The sequence below is a fragment of the Pleurodeles waltl genome, chromosome 6 (genome assembly GCF_031143425.1).
Source record: "Pleurodeles waltl isolate 20211129_DDA chromosome 6, aPleWal1.hap1.20221129, whole genome shotgun sequence".
Classification (NCBI taxonomy): Eukaryota; Metazoa; Chordata; class Amphibia; order Caudata; family Salamandridae; genus Pleurodeles; species Pleurodeles waltl.
The window spans coordinates 1,708,093,454-1,708,108,249 of NC_090445.1; the positions used below are offsets into that span (position 1 = coordinate 1,708,093,454).

The 14,796-nt window shown below is 49.3% G+C and overlaps 1 protein-coding gene across 2 annotated transcripts in view; it reads left to right on the plus strand.

Annotated features, from left to right (window-relative positions):
• TAPBP (TAP binding protein) overlaps positions 1 to 14,796 on the plus strand; it is a 61,395-nt gene that overhangs the window by 20,220 nt on the left and 26,379 nt on the right. For both annotated transcript variants that reach the window (XM_069241869.1, XM_069241870.1), the window contains exons 4-6: positions 1,975 to 2,316; positions 2,888 to 3,211; positions 10,815 to 10,904. In XM_069241869.1, the coding sequence (XP_069097970.1) occupies positions 1,975 to 2,316; positions 2,888 to 3,211; positions 10,815 to 10,904 (756 nt within the window). The remainder of the gene's footprint in view (positions 1 to 1,974; positions 2,317 to 2,887; positions 3,212 to 10,814; positions 10,905 to 14,796) is intronic.

Genomic DNA, 14,796 nt, shown 5'->3' on the forward strand with positions numbered 1-14,796 from the left:
CGCTTCTTGCAGCGATGCTAAAGAAGGAAGCCATGATATGGCTGCCGCCTATGGCGATGGTAGGTAAAGAACCCGTAGGACAGCAGCTCCTTGCAGAGATGCAGATGAAAGAAGCTAAAATACAGTGTCCGCTCGTGGAAATGCTGGCAAAGGAAGATGCCAGTTCGGTGAGGCAGGCAAAGGAAACCACAGGATGGCCACTTCTCAGAAGAAATCTGATTTAAAAAAAAAACACTAAGTGGCTGCGTCTCCCAGGAAAGCTGACCAAGGAAGTGAGAACCTGGCTGCCCTCGTGGTGATGGTGGTTAGGAACCAAGAAGAAGGCTTCTTCTCGCAGAGCTGTGGACAAAGGAAGCCATAGATGGTGGCAACTGCACCACTGGTTGTCATCTCTCAGGACACTCCCGCTGGTTCTGCCAGGGCTGGGAAGAACAGTTGCAGGTGGTAGAAATGTTTGCTCCTTGTTAAACGATCGGTGCGTCACTGATTCCCAGAGCCCACTTTATAGCGCTTTCTGCTGCTCCGCACAGCTCCACCAGGTCACTGATTAACATTGGACCCACAGTTCCACTTTGCAGCTCGGGCCAGGGAGCCAGAATCCTCTGTAGATGAGACACAGGGTTCCCCCTGTGGTTCTGTTAGTGCCATGTGACATTCTGCGGGGGCGTCTCGCCGGCAGACGACTGCCGGCCTTTCAGGAGCCCTTGGGGTCCATGCACACACCAACTGAATGTTGGGGTTGCAGACCTGATAATATATTCAGCAGGCTGCTAAGGTCTGTAGTTCAGATTTGGAAAGCTCCTTTGGGAAGCCAACAAGGAGAGTAGACCACCAGAGTTTGGACCGTGAGCCTTACGCTGGAGAATGGAGGGATGAACCTATGGGTTGGATCTGCGGGGGCACCAAGAATTCCATAATATAATTATAACAATAATAATAATATCCAGGGACGGTCACCGCTGGGTAGTTATAGTTAGGACCACGTTTCCATAGAAAACGCTTCTTTGTTTTCCTAAAAACTTTGGTGCCGTTTGACGAATCTTCACAAAACGTTTAAAAAAACTTGTTCTTTCACTGGAGCTCCTAACTGGAAAACTCTGGGGTGATCTGTCAAGTTGGGGCCTAGAGAAAAGGGGTACCCAAAAGGGTTTTTCCTTTCATTTTTCAATTTTTTTCAAAGGAAATGAAACAAAGCTACAACTTTACACCAAATGTGGCAGAAAGCTGGATCTTGGTGCAGAAATTTTACTTTTTGTGATTTGGTCTAAATTAGTTCAGTGGTTTTTGTGACATAGTCATCATTAAGAAGAGGGAGGTGTTATGCGGCTCCGTCCCTCGGGCTGGTATGTCAATATTAAAGTGAGTATGGCATGTGGCCCCACTCTCTGAGTCTTTTAAAGGCCACGGGTTCCCCATTTCCTGGGGCCACATTGTTTTTTTAAGGGAGGGGAATATGCAACCTCCCTCCTCCCCCAGGGCTTAACCAGGCCCCGGGGACCCCATCCTCCTAGACCACTTTGATTTTTTTAAGGGGAGGGTGTGCGTGGCCCCTCTCCCTGAGCCTTGAAGAGGCACCAGGGGACCCCATCTCCTGGGGCTGTTAAGTTTAATAAAAGGGAGGGGGTATGCATGGGATCCCCCCATCCCCGAGCTGGGAATCGCCCAGGATTCCCTATTACCTTGGGGCCACTGTTGTCTGACAGGAATAGTGTGGGCATACCCCCCCGCACCCTCCCAGGGAGAAAACTGAACTTAACTCTTCCCTTTCCACTTCATTATAGCTATTATTTTGTCATTTATCGATGAGCAGCATTGTTGGATTGCCAGAAAAATCACCAATAAATAATTATAAAAAATCTGTAGAAAAGGCAGGTGGTACTGTACATAGAGGTGTTTGTAGTGAGTCTCCATGACTGCAGAAGTAGGAGCTGTTTCTATATTTTAATGATTACCTCTCTTTGCTCCTATGTCTAGTTGCTCTGAATATCTTTACAAATACCCCCAAGATTGCGGCCCGCCTGGGATCCAAAGTAGTGCTGGACTGCGCCTTCTCAGCGGTGAAGGGTGACCGCTTCTCAGTTGAGTGGCGCTACCAATTCCAGGGGTCTGGAGACGTGGTGTACGCCTATGATGGAGTGACAGACCGCATCCTTGTTGCACAAGAAGGTGCTGAGATCTTCTTCCAGGAAATGCACCGCCATGGAAACGCCTCGCTCCTCCTGCACGATGTGAGCGTCAAGCACGAGGGAACCTACATCTGCATCGTCTACACCCCCTACCTCCACGTACAGCAGGCTGTGGAGCTACGGATCGCTGGTAAGAGATTGTAGGGGGGTGTAGACACTGCACTCAACATATTCAAACAATAAGCCATGGGTATGCCTTGACTGATTCTTGGTTTGGTGGAGGCAACCCCTCTACAAAGCCCATCACTCAGAAACCTGCATATTCCACATGTGTGTGTGACCCTCAGCTTTCCAAATCTGAACTAACGTGACCCCCAGTGTACATGCAGTTGTCTGAATCAGACTTAGGGCCTGATTGATATTTCTCCGGACGGGTTACTCGGTCACAACTGATATCTGAAATAATGGGATTTATATTTGGGCGAACAAGATATCCGTCACCATTGTGGGGAAATAACTTGTCCACCCAAATATAAATCAGGCCCTTTGATTTTAGTGTTGGAAATGTGTGTAATTTTGTATGACCTGAAGCTTGCAGGTTAGACATGAGACTTATCTCATTGTATGTAGGCAGGAGCAATGACCAAGGTGTGTTACAAGTAGGAACACTACTAGGGCAGCAGATGAGATGAACTCTTTAGGCCAAATAGAGGCCTCTTTTATGTGCTTGCTTGTTAACACCCTATCCCTCTATCCGGTAGAGCCGCCCCGGGTGACCCTCCACCCTGACCCTCTCTACGTGGTGCCGGGCCGGGACCAGGTGCTGGAGTGCGAGGCGGCAGCCTACTACCCGTTGGATGTGACAGTGGAGTGGCTACGGCGGAACGGTACAGCGGGCGAGGTGGAGTATCTTACAAGTTCCTGGCAATCCAATCACCGTGCCAGCCCCGATGGCACCTTCACCGTCAGCAGCTACGTGCGTGTGTGGGGGGATCCCAAGGAGCATGGAGCCCTGTACACCTGCTATGTCAGTCACTCAGCACTTAAGACTGGCGCTAAGAAGAGTCTGCGGCTTAGTGTGGCAGGTAAGGTACAGACCATGCACAACACAGTACCAGGATATCAGAACAGCCACATACTTTTTCACCAACCCACCGAACACCTACTACGTGCCTCACTCTTCCTCGCACACACTCCCTGCATCTGCAGAAGCAAAACAGGAGATCCCTCTTTCACCTGCATCGCACTTAAGGCATGGTACAACATCCCATCATTTACCAGCCTCCTACTCACTTCTTGAGTTCCACGAGAAGCTGAAGACCTGGCTTTTTGTATAAGCACCTTGGGGACCACACACCTGCCCAAGCGCTTGGATACCCTCTTGGGTGATTAGTGAGCTATACAAATGAACATAAGACCTCTTAGTAGGGTACTGGGGTCTATAGTTTGATTCCTACACCCGGTTCAGGCACTGAGGTGTGAAGTTAATGGTCCTTTGGTGGCATGAATCTGTTCTAAACTCACATGCTGTGCATTATTTGACCACCTGAACGTGCATCTTAGAAAGGCTACGTTATGCCGAGTCTCAACCATAGCTGGATCCACAAGGGCGTGGTGATGTGGCAGTGCTACAGCCTTTTTAGAGTTTATTGAGGTTGGGTAGCGTTGTTCTAATTATGACACAAAATGTACCCACTTTTCCAAAAACGTTAAAGTTCATGTTTCCAAAGACAAAAAGTAGCAGCCGGGGCAGATCTACAGGAAATCTGAAAATGGTGGAAATCAAGGCCTGGCCATCTGCAACTCTACACAGATCTTCAGGTAGTAAATAAGGACTTTTGGTTAAAGAGTACTTTTTTAACGTGTTTTGGATTTTGGTTATGTGCAGACACCATTTAGGTTCCCCCTAATGATCCCCAGTGATATCTGTGCTATAAGAGGATGTTATTTGTGCCTTCCACGAGTCTAGGTGACACTCGGTGCAAAGAGTGTGGTGTTTTCAATCTACCACCATTTAATATGCACAAATAAAAACAGTGTGCTTCTATGTGATGTGTCAGAAGTCTGAATTTGGACAAGTGCAGACTCTGCAGCTGTACCCTCATTTGTCGGTTTCAACACAGAAGTTTTAGACTTTGAATGAATGGATCGAAACTAGAGGACAGTTCTCAAAGTTCATTCGGGCACCAGGTCAGGAGCTACAAGTTATTCACCTATCTGGATCGGTTTCAAAAGTTTTCTTAATTTTTCTTGACAACCCTAAACTGCAGTGCCCCAAATTGCAAAATCTTCATATCACAACTCCCACAAACATCATGTTAAATTAAGTCAATCCAAGTTAAAAGAGAAAAAACACATTTGATGTTTAACTAGGCCACAGAATACAACACTTCAGTGTCAAAACATATAAAAAATCATGACAAAGGGGCAAAGTATGTTCACCCAAACCATCTCCAAAGAAGAGTGGTCCGCTTTCATCCGAAAACCAAGATCCTCCTATGCAGAAAGGTCTGTCAGATTCTGGCATCAGCATCACAAAAAGGATGCAAGCCTTTTTGATCCCAAAAAGCTTTCTCTTGAAACAGAAATGTAGTTGCAAAAAAAATTTCTGTTTTTGACGCAATTCAAGAATATATCTTTACAGAGTGCCCTAAGAGACCAGCAGAAGAACCATTAACTTCTGCTCCTTCAATTGTATCTGTTCACTGTCCACACTATTACGAAGAAGGTGTCCACCTCTAACCGGAAAGTCACAAAATCAAGGCAAAGGAGCAGACCAAACCTGTGAGGAACTCTGGACAGACTCTCTAGGTCAGGAGGAGATGTATCGTACTTGTTCCCTCCCATCAGACGCAATCTCAGCACAGCGTGCGGTACTAGACCTCTGGGTCATGAGCAGGAGATGTGTGATACTCGTCCCACCCCCATCGGAGAGGATATCACCACAGCTTGTGGTACTAGACCCATGGGTCACTTTCAGGAGATGTATCATGCTCGATGCCTGCCATCAGACAGGATCTCACCACAGCTTGCGGTACTTGACTTCTGGGTCAGTGTCAGGAGATTTATCATACTCGTTCCCTCCCATCAGACAAAACCTCACCACAGCATGCGGTACTAGACTTCTGGGTCAGTGTCAGGAGATTTATCATGCTCGGTGCCTCCCATCAGACAGGATCTCACCACAGCATGCGGTACTAGACCGCTGGGTCACTTTCAGGAGATGTATCATGCTCGGTGCCTCCCATCAGACAGGATCTCACCACAGCTTGCGGTACTAGACCTCTGGGTCACTTTCAGGAGATGTATCATGCTCGGTGCCTCCCATCAGACAGGATCTCACCACAGCATGCGGTACTAGACCGCTGGGTCACTTTCAGGAGATGTATCATGCTCGGTGCCTCCCATCAGACAGGATCTCACCACAGCATGCGGTACTAGACCGCTGGGTCACTTTCAGGAGATGTATCATGCTCGGTGCCTCCCATCAGACAGGATCTCACCACAGCTTGCGGTACTAGACCTCTGGGTCACTTTCAGGAGATGTATCATGCTCGGTGCCTCCCATCAGACAGGATCTCACCACAGCATGCGGTACTAGACCGCTGGGTCACTTTCAGGAGATGTATCATGCTCGGTGCCTCCCATCAGACAGGATCTCACCACAGCATGCGGTACTAGACCGCTGGGTCACTTTCAGGAGATGTATCATGCTCGGTGCCTCCCATCAGACACAACCTCACCACATCATGTGGTACTAGACCTCTGGGTCACTATCAGGAAACGTTTTGTATCGTTCCCTCCCATCAGACAGGATCTCACCACAGCATGCGGTACTAGACCCCTGGGTCACTATCAGGAGATGTATCATGCTCGGTGCCTCCCATCAGACAGGATCTCACCACAGCTTGAGGTACTAGACCCCTGGGTCACTTTCAGGAGATGTATCATGCTCGGTGCCTCCCATCAGACAGGATCTCACCACAGCTTGCGGCACTAGACCTCTGGGTCACTTTCAGGAGATGTATCATGCTCGGTGCCTCCCATCAGACACAACCTCACCACATCATGTGGTACTAGACCCCTGGGTCACTTTCAGGAGATGTATCATGCTCGATGCCTCCCATCAGACAGGATCTCACCACATCATGTGGTACTAGACCCCTGGGTCACTATCAGGAGATGTATCATGCTCGGTGCCTCCCATCAGACAGGATCTCACCACAGCTTGCGGCACTAGACCCCTGGGTCACTATCAGGAGATGTATCATGCTCGGTGCCTCCCATCAGACAGGATCTCACCACAGCATGCGGTACTAGACCGCTGGGTCACTATCAGGAAACATTTTGTACTCGTTCCCTCCCATCACACAGGATCTCACCACAGTGTGCGCCAGTAGACCTCTGGGTCACTACCAAAAGATGTATCATACCTGCTCTTTCCATCAGACAGGATCTCACCACAGCTTGCGGTACTAGACCTTTAGTGCAGGAAGAAGTAGGTTAGTCTTCTCCCCCCCCCTTAGGCTCTACAAACCATCTTCAGTACAAGAACCCATACTTGCCTCTGTCTCCTGGTGTCATCCCGCAGAGATGAGAGGTTTGCAGAACTCACTCCAGAAATGATTTAATCAGGGACATAGAGTAGAAAGGAAGTTCAGATCATCTACAAAGGATTATTATTATTATTGTTATTCTGTTACTTACACACCGCACAGGCATTAAGAACATTTCAGGGCACTGAATCATAGTTGATCTTGTGTATACCAGAACCACTTATTGTGGGAACATCATTTGCGCGGTCCATTAACCTTGTTCCTGTAACAAATCTTGCATCTAATCAGGAATCTAAAAGCTGGATGTTGGGAGAACGAAAGTGGGGACAATTCAGGAAAAACAGTAGCAAATCTACAATTCAACTGTGTTAATTGGCAGACCTGATCCTCAACAGTAGGAAAATGTAGATGTTCTTTATCATCTTGCATAGGAGGAGAGGAAGAGCGGTACCTCCGTCATCCAAGAGGGACAGCTAGTCGCAGATGCTCTCCTTAAATCATGCGTATGACACAAGAGGCAGCCCATCAAGAGTTCTGAGCTAAATCACTGTTTGCTCATGCCAGGTACTTGCCTTCAGTCAAGCTGATGTTACAAGAGGCAGCCCACCACGATCTGTGAGATACCTCATTGTTCACTAGTCGCAGATGCTCTCCTTAAGTCATGCGGATGTTACAAGAGGCAGCCCACCATGAGCTGCGAGATACCTCATTGTTCGCTAGTCACAGATGCTCTCCTTAAGTCATGTGAATGACACAAGAGGCAGCCCACCACGAGCTGTGAGATACCTCATTGCTCGCTAGTCATAGATGCTCTCCTTAAGTCATGCCGATGTTACAAGAGGCAGCCCACCATGAGCTGTGAGATACCTCATTGTTCGCTAGTCGCAGATGCTCCCCTTAAGTCATGTGAATGACACAAGAGGCAGCCCACCATGAGCTGCGAGATACCTCATTGCTCGCTAGTCATAGATACTCTCCTTAAGTCATGCGGATGTTACAAGAGGCAGCCCACCATGAGCTGCGAGATACCTCATTGTTCACTAGTCGCAGATGCTCTCCTTAAGTCATGTGGATGAGACAAGAGGCAGCCCACCACGAGCTGTGAGATACCTCATTGTTCACTAGTCGCAGATGCTCTCCTTAAGTCATGTGGATGAGACAAGAGGCAGCCCACCACAAGCTTTAAGATACCTCATTGTTCACTAGTCGCAGATGCTCTCCTTAAGTCATGCGGATGACACAGAGGCAGCTCACCATGAGCTGTGAGATACCTCATTCTCCTTAAGTCATGCGGATGACACAAGAGGCAGCCCACCACGAGCTGTGAGATACCTCATTGCTCGCTAGTCATAGATGCTCTCCTTAAGTCATGCTGATGTTACAAGAGGCAGCCCACCATGAGCTGTGAGATACCTCCTTGTTCGCTAGTCGCAGATGCTCCCCTTAAGTCATGTGGATGACACAAGAGGCAGCCCACCATGAGCTGCGAGATACCTTATTGCTCGCTAGTCATAGATACTCTCCTTAAGTCATGCGGATGTTACAAGAGGCAGCCCACCATGAGCTGTGAGATACCTCATTGTTCACGAGTCGCAGATGCTCTCCTTAAATCATGAGGATGTTACAAGAGGCAGCCCACCACGAGCTGTGAGATACCTCATTGTTCACTAGTCGCAGATGCTCTCCTTAAGTCATGTGGATGAGACAAGAGGCAGCCCACCACGAGCTTTAAGATACCTCATTGTTCACGAGTCGCAGATGCTCTCCTTAAGTCATGCAGATGTTACAAGAGGCACCCCACCATGAGCTGCGAGATTCCTCATTGTTCACTAGTCGCAAACGCTCTCCTTAAGTCATGTGGATGACACAAGAGGCAGCCCACCATGAGCTGCGAGATACCTCATTGTTCGCTAGTCGCAAACGCTCTCCTTAAGTCATGCGGATGACACACGAGGCAGCCCACCACGAGCTGTGAGATACCTCATTGTTCACTAGTCGCAGATGCTTCCTTAGGTCATGTGGATGACACGAGGCAGCCCACCACGAGCTGTGAGATACCTCATTGTTCGCTAGTTGCAGATGCTTCCTTAGGTCATGCGGATGACACAAGAAGCAGCCCACCTCGAACTTTGAGGTATCTCATTGTTTGCTACTCGCAGATGCTTGCCTTAAGTAATGCGGATGAAAGAAGAGGCAGCCCACCAGGTGGTTTGAGATACCTAATTGTTCGTGAATCATAGATGCTTGCTATAAGTTATGCAGAGGACACAAGAGGCAGCCCATCACAAGTTCTGCGATAAATCATCATTCGCTAATGGCAGATGCTTGTCTTCAGTCATGCGGATGATATAAGAGGCAGCCCATCACGAGTTCTGCTATAAATCATCATTCGCTAATGGCAGATGCTTGCCTTCAGTCATGCGGATGATATAAGAGGCAGCCCACCACGAGTTCTGTGATAAATCACCATTTGCTAATTGCAGATTCTTACCTTAAGTCATGCGGATGTTACAAGAGGCAGCCCACCACGAGCTGTGAGATACATCATCGTTCCTGGCTCTGCAGTTCAGGATTCAGTCTCACAGCCACAGAAGTATCATAAACTCGATATTCGATTGAGAACAAGTTTCTGGTCCCACCTGGACGAGGCTCTGAGGCAGAGACGGCAACAGATCATAGAGACTCTCATGTGCAGCATTGACACAATGTAGGCCAGGAGGAAGGTGCCAGCACCATCCTCCAGGGTATCAATCGACTCAATAGAGCCATCAGTAGAGTGCATCCTGGCCGCATTCATCACATGGGCAATGCCAGTCCTATCGAGCCAGAGTTTAGGGTAGGAGCCAACATCCTAGAGGATCAGCACCTGCTAACCACTGAGGGTATGTTTGCTTCTTCCAGTGGGAGGACGTCTGAGTAGTGTCCAGCCCTTCGTGAAGAAGGTACCTCAGTTCCATGGGTGCTTAAGGCAGGGTCAGACTGGGACAAAAAATAGGACCGGCATCAGAATTAAAGTGGCCCTCATTTGTGAATCCAATAGCTAAAAAAAGGGATTAATTTCATACAAAAACCAGCCCACCTGGCCATAAAACTTGCCCACAACTGCAGAAAAATGTCCCACGCACTGATCTGTCAGACCAGACCAGCCCAATGGGCACTGCTCGATTGACCTGTAGGGCAGGCTGATCCTGGCTGTAGGGTGTTTAACAGTGATTCTTTCTGGGACTTTTAGAAAGCCACAAAATTATAGACCAAAGCAATCAGTATTCAGATAGGATCACACTTTTCTGTTGTAATCACTACTGACTTAGAAGTTCTGCTGCATGAACAGGGCCAAAATGTTTATTCCTTTCCTCAAATCCCCCCAAAAAAGATAGCACCTTCCGACCATTGTTGGACTTTCATAGTTTGATTTGATGCATGCAGACATCAGGGTTCAGGAATTCCATCCTTCAAGACATCATCCCTCTAACAGAACTGGGTAGCTTCTTTCTTACCACTCTACCTTAATGGGGGCTCTTACAGCCGGACGCACAACAAACAAAAGCTCTAGTTTGCGTAGGTGGTGAACATCACCAACCCATTTTTGTTCTATTCAGAATAAAATGAGCACCAAGAGTGTTCACAAGTTACTCGGTGGAGACATCCTTGGTGGCAAGCTGTACTCGTGCGGGTTGGGAGCTACCCTGAGACATTGCCAGTGGTTAAACGTATTTCAAGCATTCCATATGGTATAAATAGCAAGTCATAAAAATTGTTTACAAAATTATTGTCCCATTTGGTGTAGATTGTCAGTATTCACTCCAATGGAGCAATAGTTTTGTAAATGCTATTTAGGACAAATTTTTTTATCTGACGATATTTAGCTCACAATTTTCTAGTGCCACACCCACCATCATGTCACGCGGACTCCGCCTATGGGGGCGGTACAAAAGACGTACGAGTCAATGCTTTTCCAATCCCAACCACTAGGTGTCACGATAACGTACAGCATGTCAACCTGGAATAGCCCAGCGGTGAAAGAATTGTAACTATTCCGATATTAGTGGATAGAGGTGCAGGTGAGAGGTTGCTTGAGTCTGTCTACTGCCTTTTTCCCTCACATGCTTTGTCTTTTGTTTGTTTGCTTCAGGGGAGTCTGGGCCCTCTATGGAGGATACTATCGGACTCTTCATCACTGCCTTCATCCTCTGTGGGCTTCTGAGCTTCATCAGCACAAAGGGTAAGAATTCACAAGACTATACCCGCTCCATGTGTGACCCCCAGACTCATTCTCCTCATGTGATTCTAAGTCCCATCCACATGCGGCCCTTCAGGCCCACCTCCGTCCCAAAAGATCCCTCCCTGTGCCCCTACTGCCCCCTAGCCCACCTCTAAGTGTGACCACCCACGTCCCTGTTTTATGACCGGTCACCATGTATTCCCCCTAGCTTTCTCTTACGTAGAACCTTCATACTTTTCCTGTCTGACCACCGTGCACCCCTCAGCACGACTCTCCCCCACCAGGCTCACGTCCCCCTCCGGCCCCTATGACTTTTTTTTCCATATCCGCCTTGCATTTTGCCCGCCCTCCAAACTTAGGCCCTGATTTAAATATTGGCCGACAGAGTAGTCACCATTGGCCTGGTTGTGGGCTTTATGTCCACCAGGCCAAGACTACGTCGCCGACCAAAGTTACAAATGACCACCTAGCAGACGGTCATTTAAAAAAGGTATTGACAGAACCCGCCATCACCGCAGTTCCTGTCGATGCATTTTACCGTTTGCTGCAGGGCTGTGTCAAAAGGATGCAGGCCTGTGACAATCAGGAATCTTTTTTTGTTTTCAAAAAGAAAATCCAGAGATTGGATTTTCTTTTTGAAGGAAAAAAGTAATGCTTCCTTCGTAATGGGAGGCTTTTCTCATGGCGGGGTGAGCATTAGAATGTTCTGTTGTACCTAGCGGCCAGAAACCGTAAAAAAATGAATGACTACATGTCTACCCATCTAAATTGGATGGGCAGACATGTAGTAATTTCTCCGACGGCCCTTGCTCTCCAGGGCTATCAGAGGGAGTTTAATAATGGTGGAGACCACAGAGGGCTTAACTTCTATTTCAGAGGACGGGTTACTCCGTCCTAAAAGTGATGGATATACCGTCCGCTGAAATATGAATTCTGTTATATCGTATCCAATTTATATTTTGGCAAATGGGATATCTGCCACCGTTGTGACACAGTAACCGGTCCACCGAAATATAAATCAGGCCCTTAGCAGCCTCTGCCTCGATTACCCCGAAGATCCTCCCGCATCTAAATGCAGGGGATGAACCACATTCTTGTTGGTGAGAATACCTTGTCGCTCTTGCGACGGAGTATACGTACCGCCAGGATTTAACACATGCCCTTAACTCCCCTTGTCAGACTCCCTAGACTCCCTTGCCGTGTGACCTTCAGTTCCCCTTCACAGGTGACCACAACTCTTGGTTTCCATGCGCAGCAGTCTGACCCCCACAGTCCTTCTCTATGAGCAATGCCACCCCTCTTTACTCCACTCTCCTGGTACTCCTGGCTGCTCTCATCAGCCCTCCGGCCCTCGCACCTCAGACTAGCCTTGTTTCTCCTAGCCACTTCTGACTTTCCTTCCACCTTGTCTGCCTTGTAGCCAGTCAGCCCTCACCCACCTTCTACCCTGTACTCTGATATGCCCTCACACACCTTCTGCCCTGTACTCCTGTCTGCCCTCACACACCTGCTGCCCTGTACTCCTGTCTGCCCTCACACACCTTGTGCCCTGTACTCCTGTCTGCCCTCACACATCTGCTGCCCTGTACTCCTGTCTGCCCTCACACACCTTCTGCCCTGTACTCCAATCTGCCCTCGCACACCTGCTGCTCTGTACTCCTGTCTGCCCTCACACACCTTGTGCCCTGTACTCCTGTCTGCCCTCACACACCTGCTGCCCTGTACTCCAATCTGTCCTCACCTTCTGCCCTGTACTCCTATCTGCCCTCACACATCTTGTGCCCTGTACTCCTATCTGCCCTCACACACCTTCTGCCCTGTACTCTTATCTGCCCTCACTCACCTTCTGCCCGGTAATCTTATCTGCCCTCACTCACCTTCTGCCCTGTACTCCTATCTGCCCTCACACACCTGCTGCCCTGTACTCCAATCTGTCCTCACTCACCTTCTGACCTGTACTTCTATCTGCCCTCACACATCTTGTGCCCTGTACTCCTATCTGCCCTCACTCACCTTCTGCCCTGTACTCTTATCTGCCCTCATTCACCTTCTGCCCTGTACTCTTATTTGCCCTCACTCACCTTCTGCCCTGTACTCCTATCTGCCCTCACACACCTGCTGCCCTGTACTCCAATCTGTCCTCACCTTCTGCCCTGTACTCCTATCTGCCCTCACACATCTTGTGCCCTGTACTCCTATCTGCCCTCACACACCTTCTGCCCTGTACTCTTATCTGCCCTCACTCACCTTCTGCCCGGTAATCTTATCTGCCCTCACTCACCTTCTGCCCTGTACTCTCATCTGCCCTCACTCACCTTCTGCCCTGTACTCTCATCTGCCCTCACTCACCTTCTGCCCTGAACTCTGATCTGCCCTCACTCACCTGCTGCCCTGTACTCTTATCTGCCCTCACTCACCTTCTGCCCTGAACTCTGATCTGCCCTCACCCACCTTCTGCCCTGTACTCCTATCTGCCCTCATACACCTTCTGCCCTGTACTCCTATCTGCCCTCACACACCTTCTGTCCTGTACTCCAATCTGCCCTCACACACCTTTTGCCCTGTACTCCTGCCTGCCCTCACACATCTTGTGCCCTGTACTCCAATCTGCCCACACACACCTTCTGCCCTGTACTCTTATCTGCCCTCACTCACCTTCTGCCCTGTACTCCTATCTGCCCTCACACATCTTGTGCCCTGTACTCCTATCTGCCCTCAGACACCTTATGCCGTGTCCTCATATCTGCCCTCACACACCATCCGCCCCTGTACTCCTATCTGCCCTCACACACCATCTGCCCTTGTACTCCTATCTTCCCTCACACACCATCTGCCCTGTACTCCTATCTGCCCTCACAACCATCTGCCCTTTTACACCTATCCCCCCTCATACACCTTGTGCCCTGTACTCATATCTGCCCTCACACACCATCTGCTGTGTACTCTAATATGCCCTCACGCACCATCTGCCCTTATACTCCTATCTGCCCTCACACCATCTGCCTTTGGACCCCTATCTGCCCTCACACACCATCTGCCCCGATGCTCCTATCTGTCCTCACACCATCTGCCCTTGTACTCCTATCTGTCCTCACACACCATCTGCCCCTGGACCACTGTCTGCCCTCACACACCATCATCCCATGTACTCCTATCTGCCCTCAGACACCTTATGCCCGTGTACTCCTATCTGCCCTCACACACATCTGCCCTGTACTCCTATCTGCCCTCACACACCATCTGCCCTTGTACTCCTATCTGCCCTCACTCACCATCTGCCCTGTACTCCTATCTGCCCTCACACATCATCTGCCTTTCGACTCCTATCTGTCCTCACACACCATCTGCCCCTGGACCACTGTCTACCCTCACACACCAGCATCCCTTGTACTCCTATCTGCCCTCACACGCCATCTGCCCTTATACTCCCATCTGCCCTCACACACCATCTGCCCTGTACTCCAGTCTGCCCTCACACACCTTTTGCCCTGTACTCCTGCCTGCCCTCACACATCTTGTGCCCTGTACTCCAATCTGCCCACACACACCTTCTGCCCTGTACTCTTATCTGCCCTCACTCACCTTCTGCCCTGTACTCCTATATGCCGTCATACACCTTCTGCCCTGTACTCCTATCTGCCCTCACACACCTTCTGCCCTGTACTCCTGTCTGCCCTCACACATCATGTGCCCTGTACTCTTATCTGCCTTCACACACTACCTGCTGTTGAACTCCAAATTGCCCTCATACCATCTGCCCTAGTACTCCTTTCTACCCTCACAACCATCTGCCCTTGTACTCCTATCTGCCCTGACTTACCGTCTGCCCTGTACTCCTGTCTGCCCTCACACATCATCTGCTGTTGTACTCCTGTCTGCCCTCACACATCAT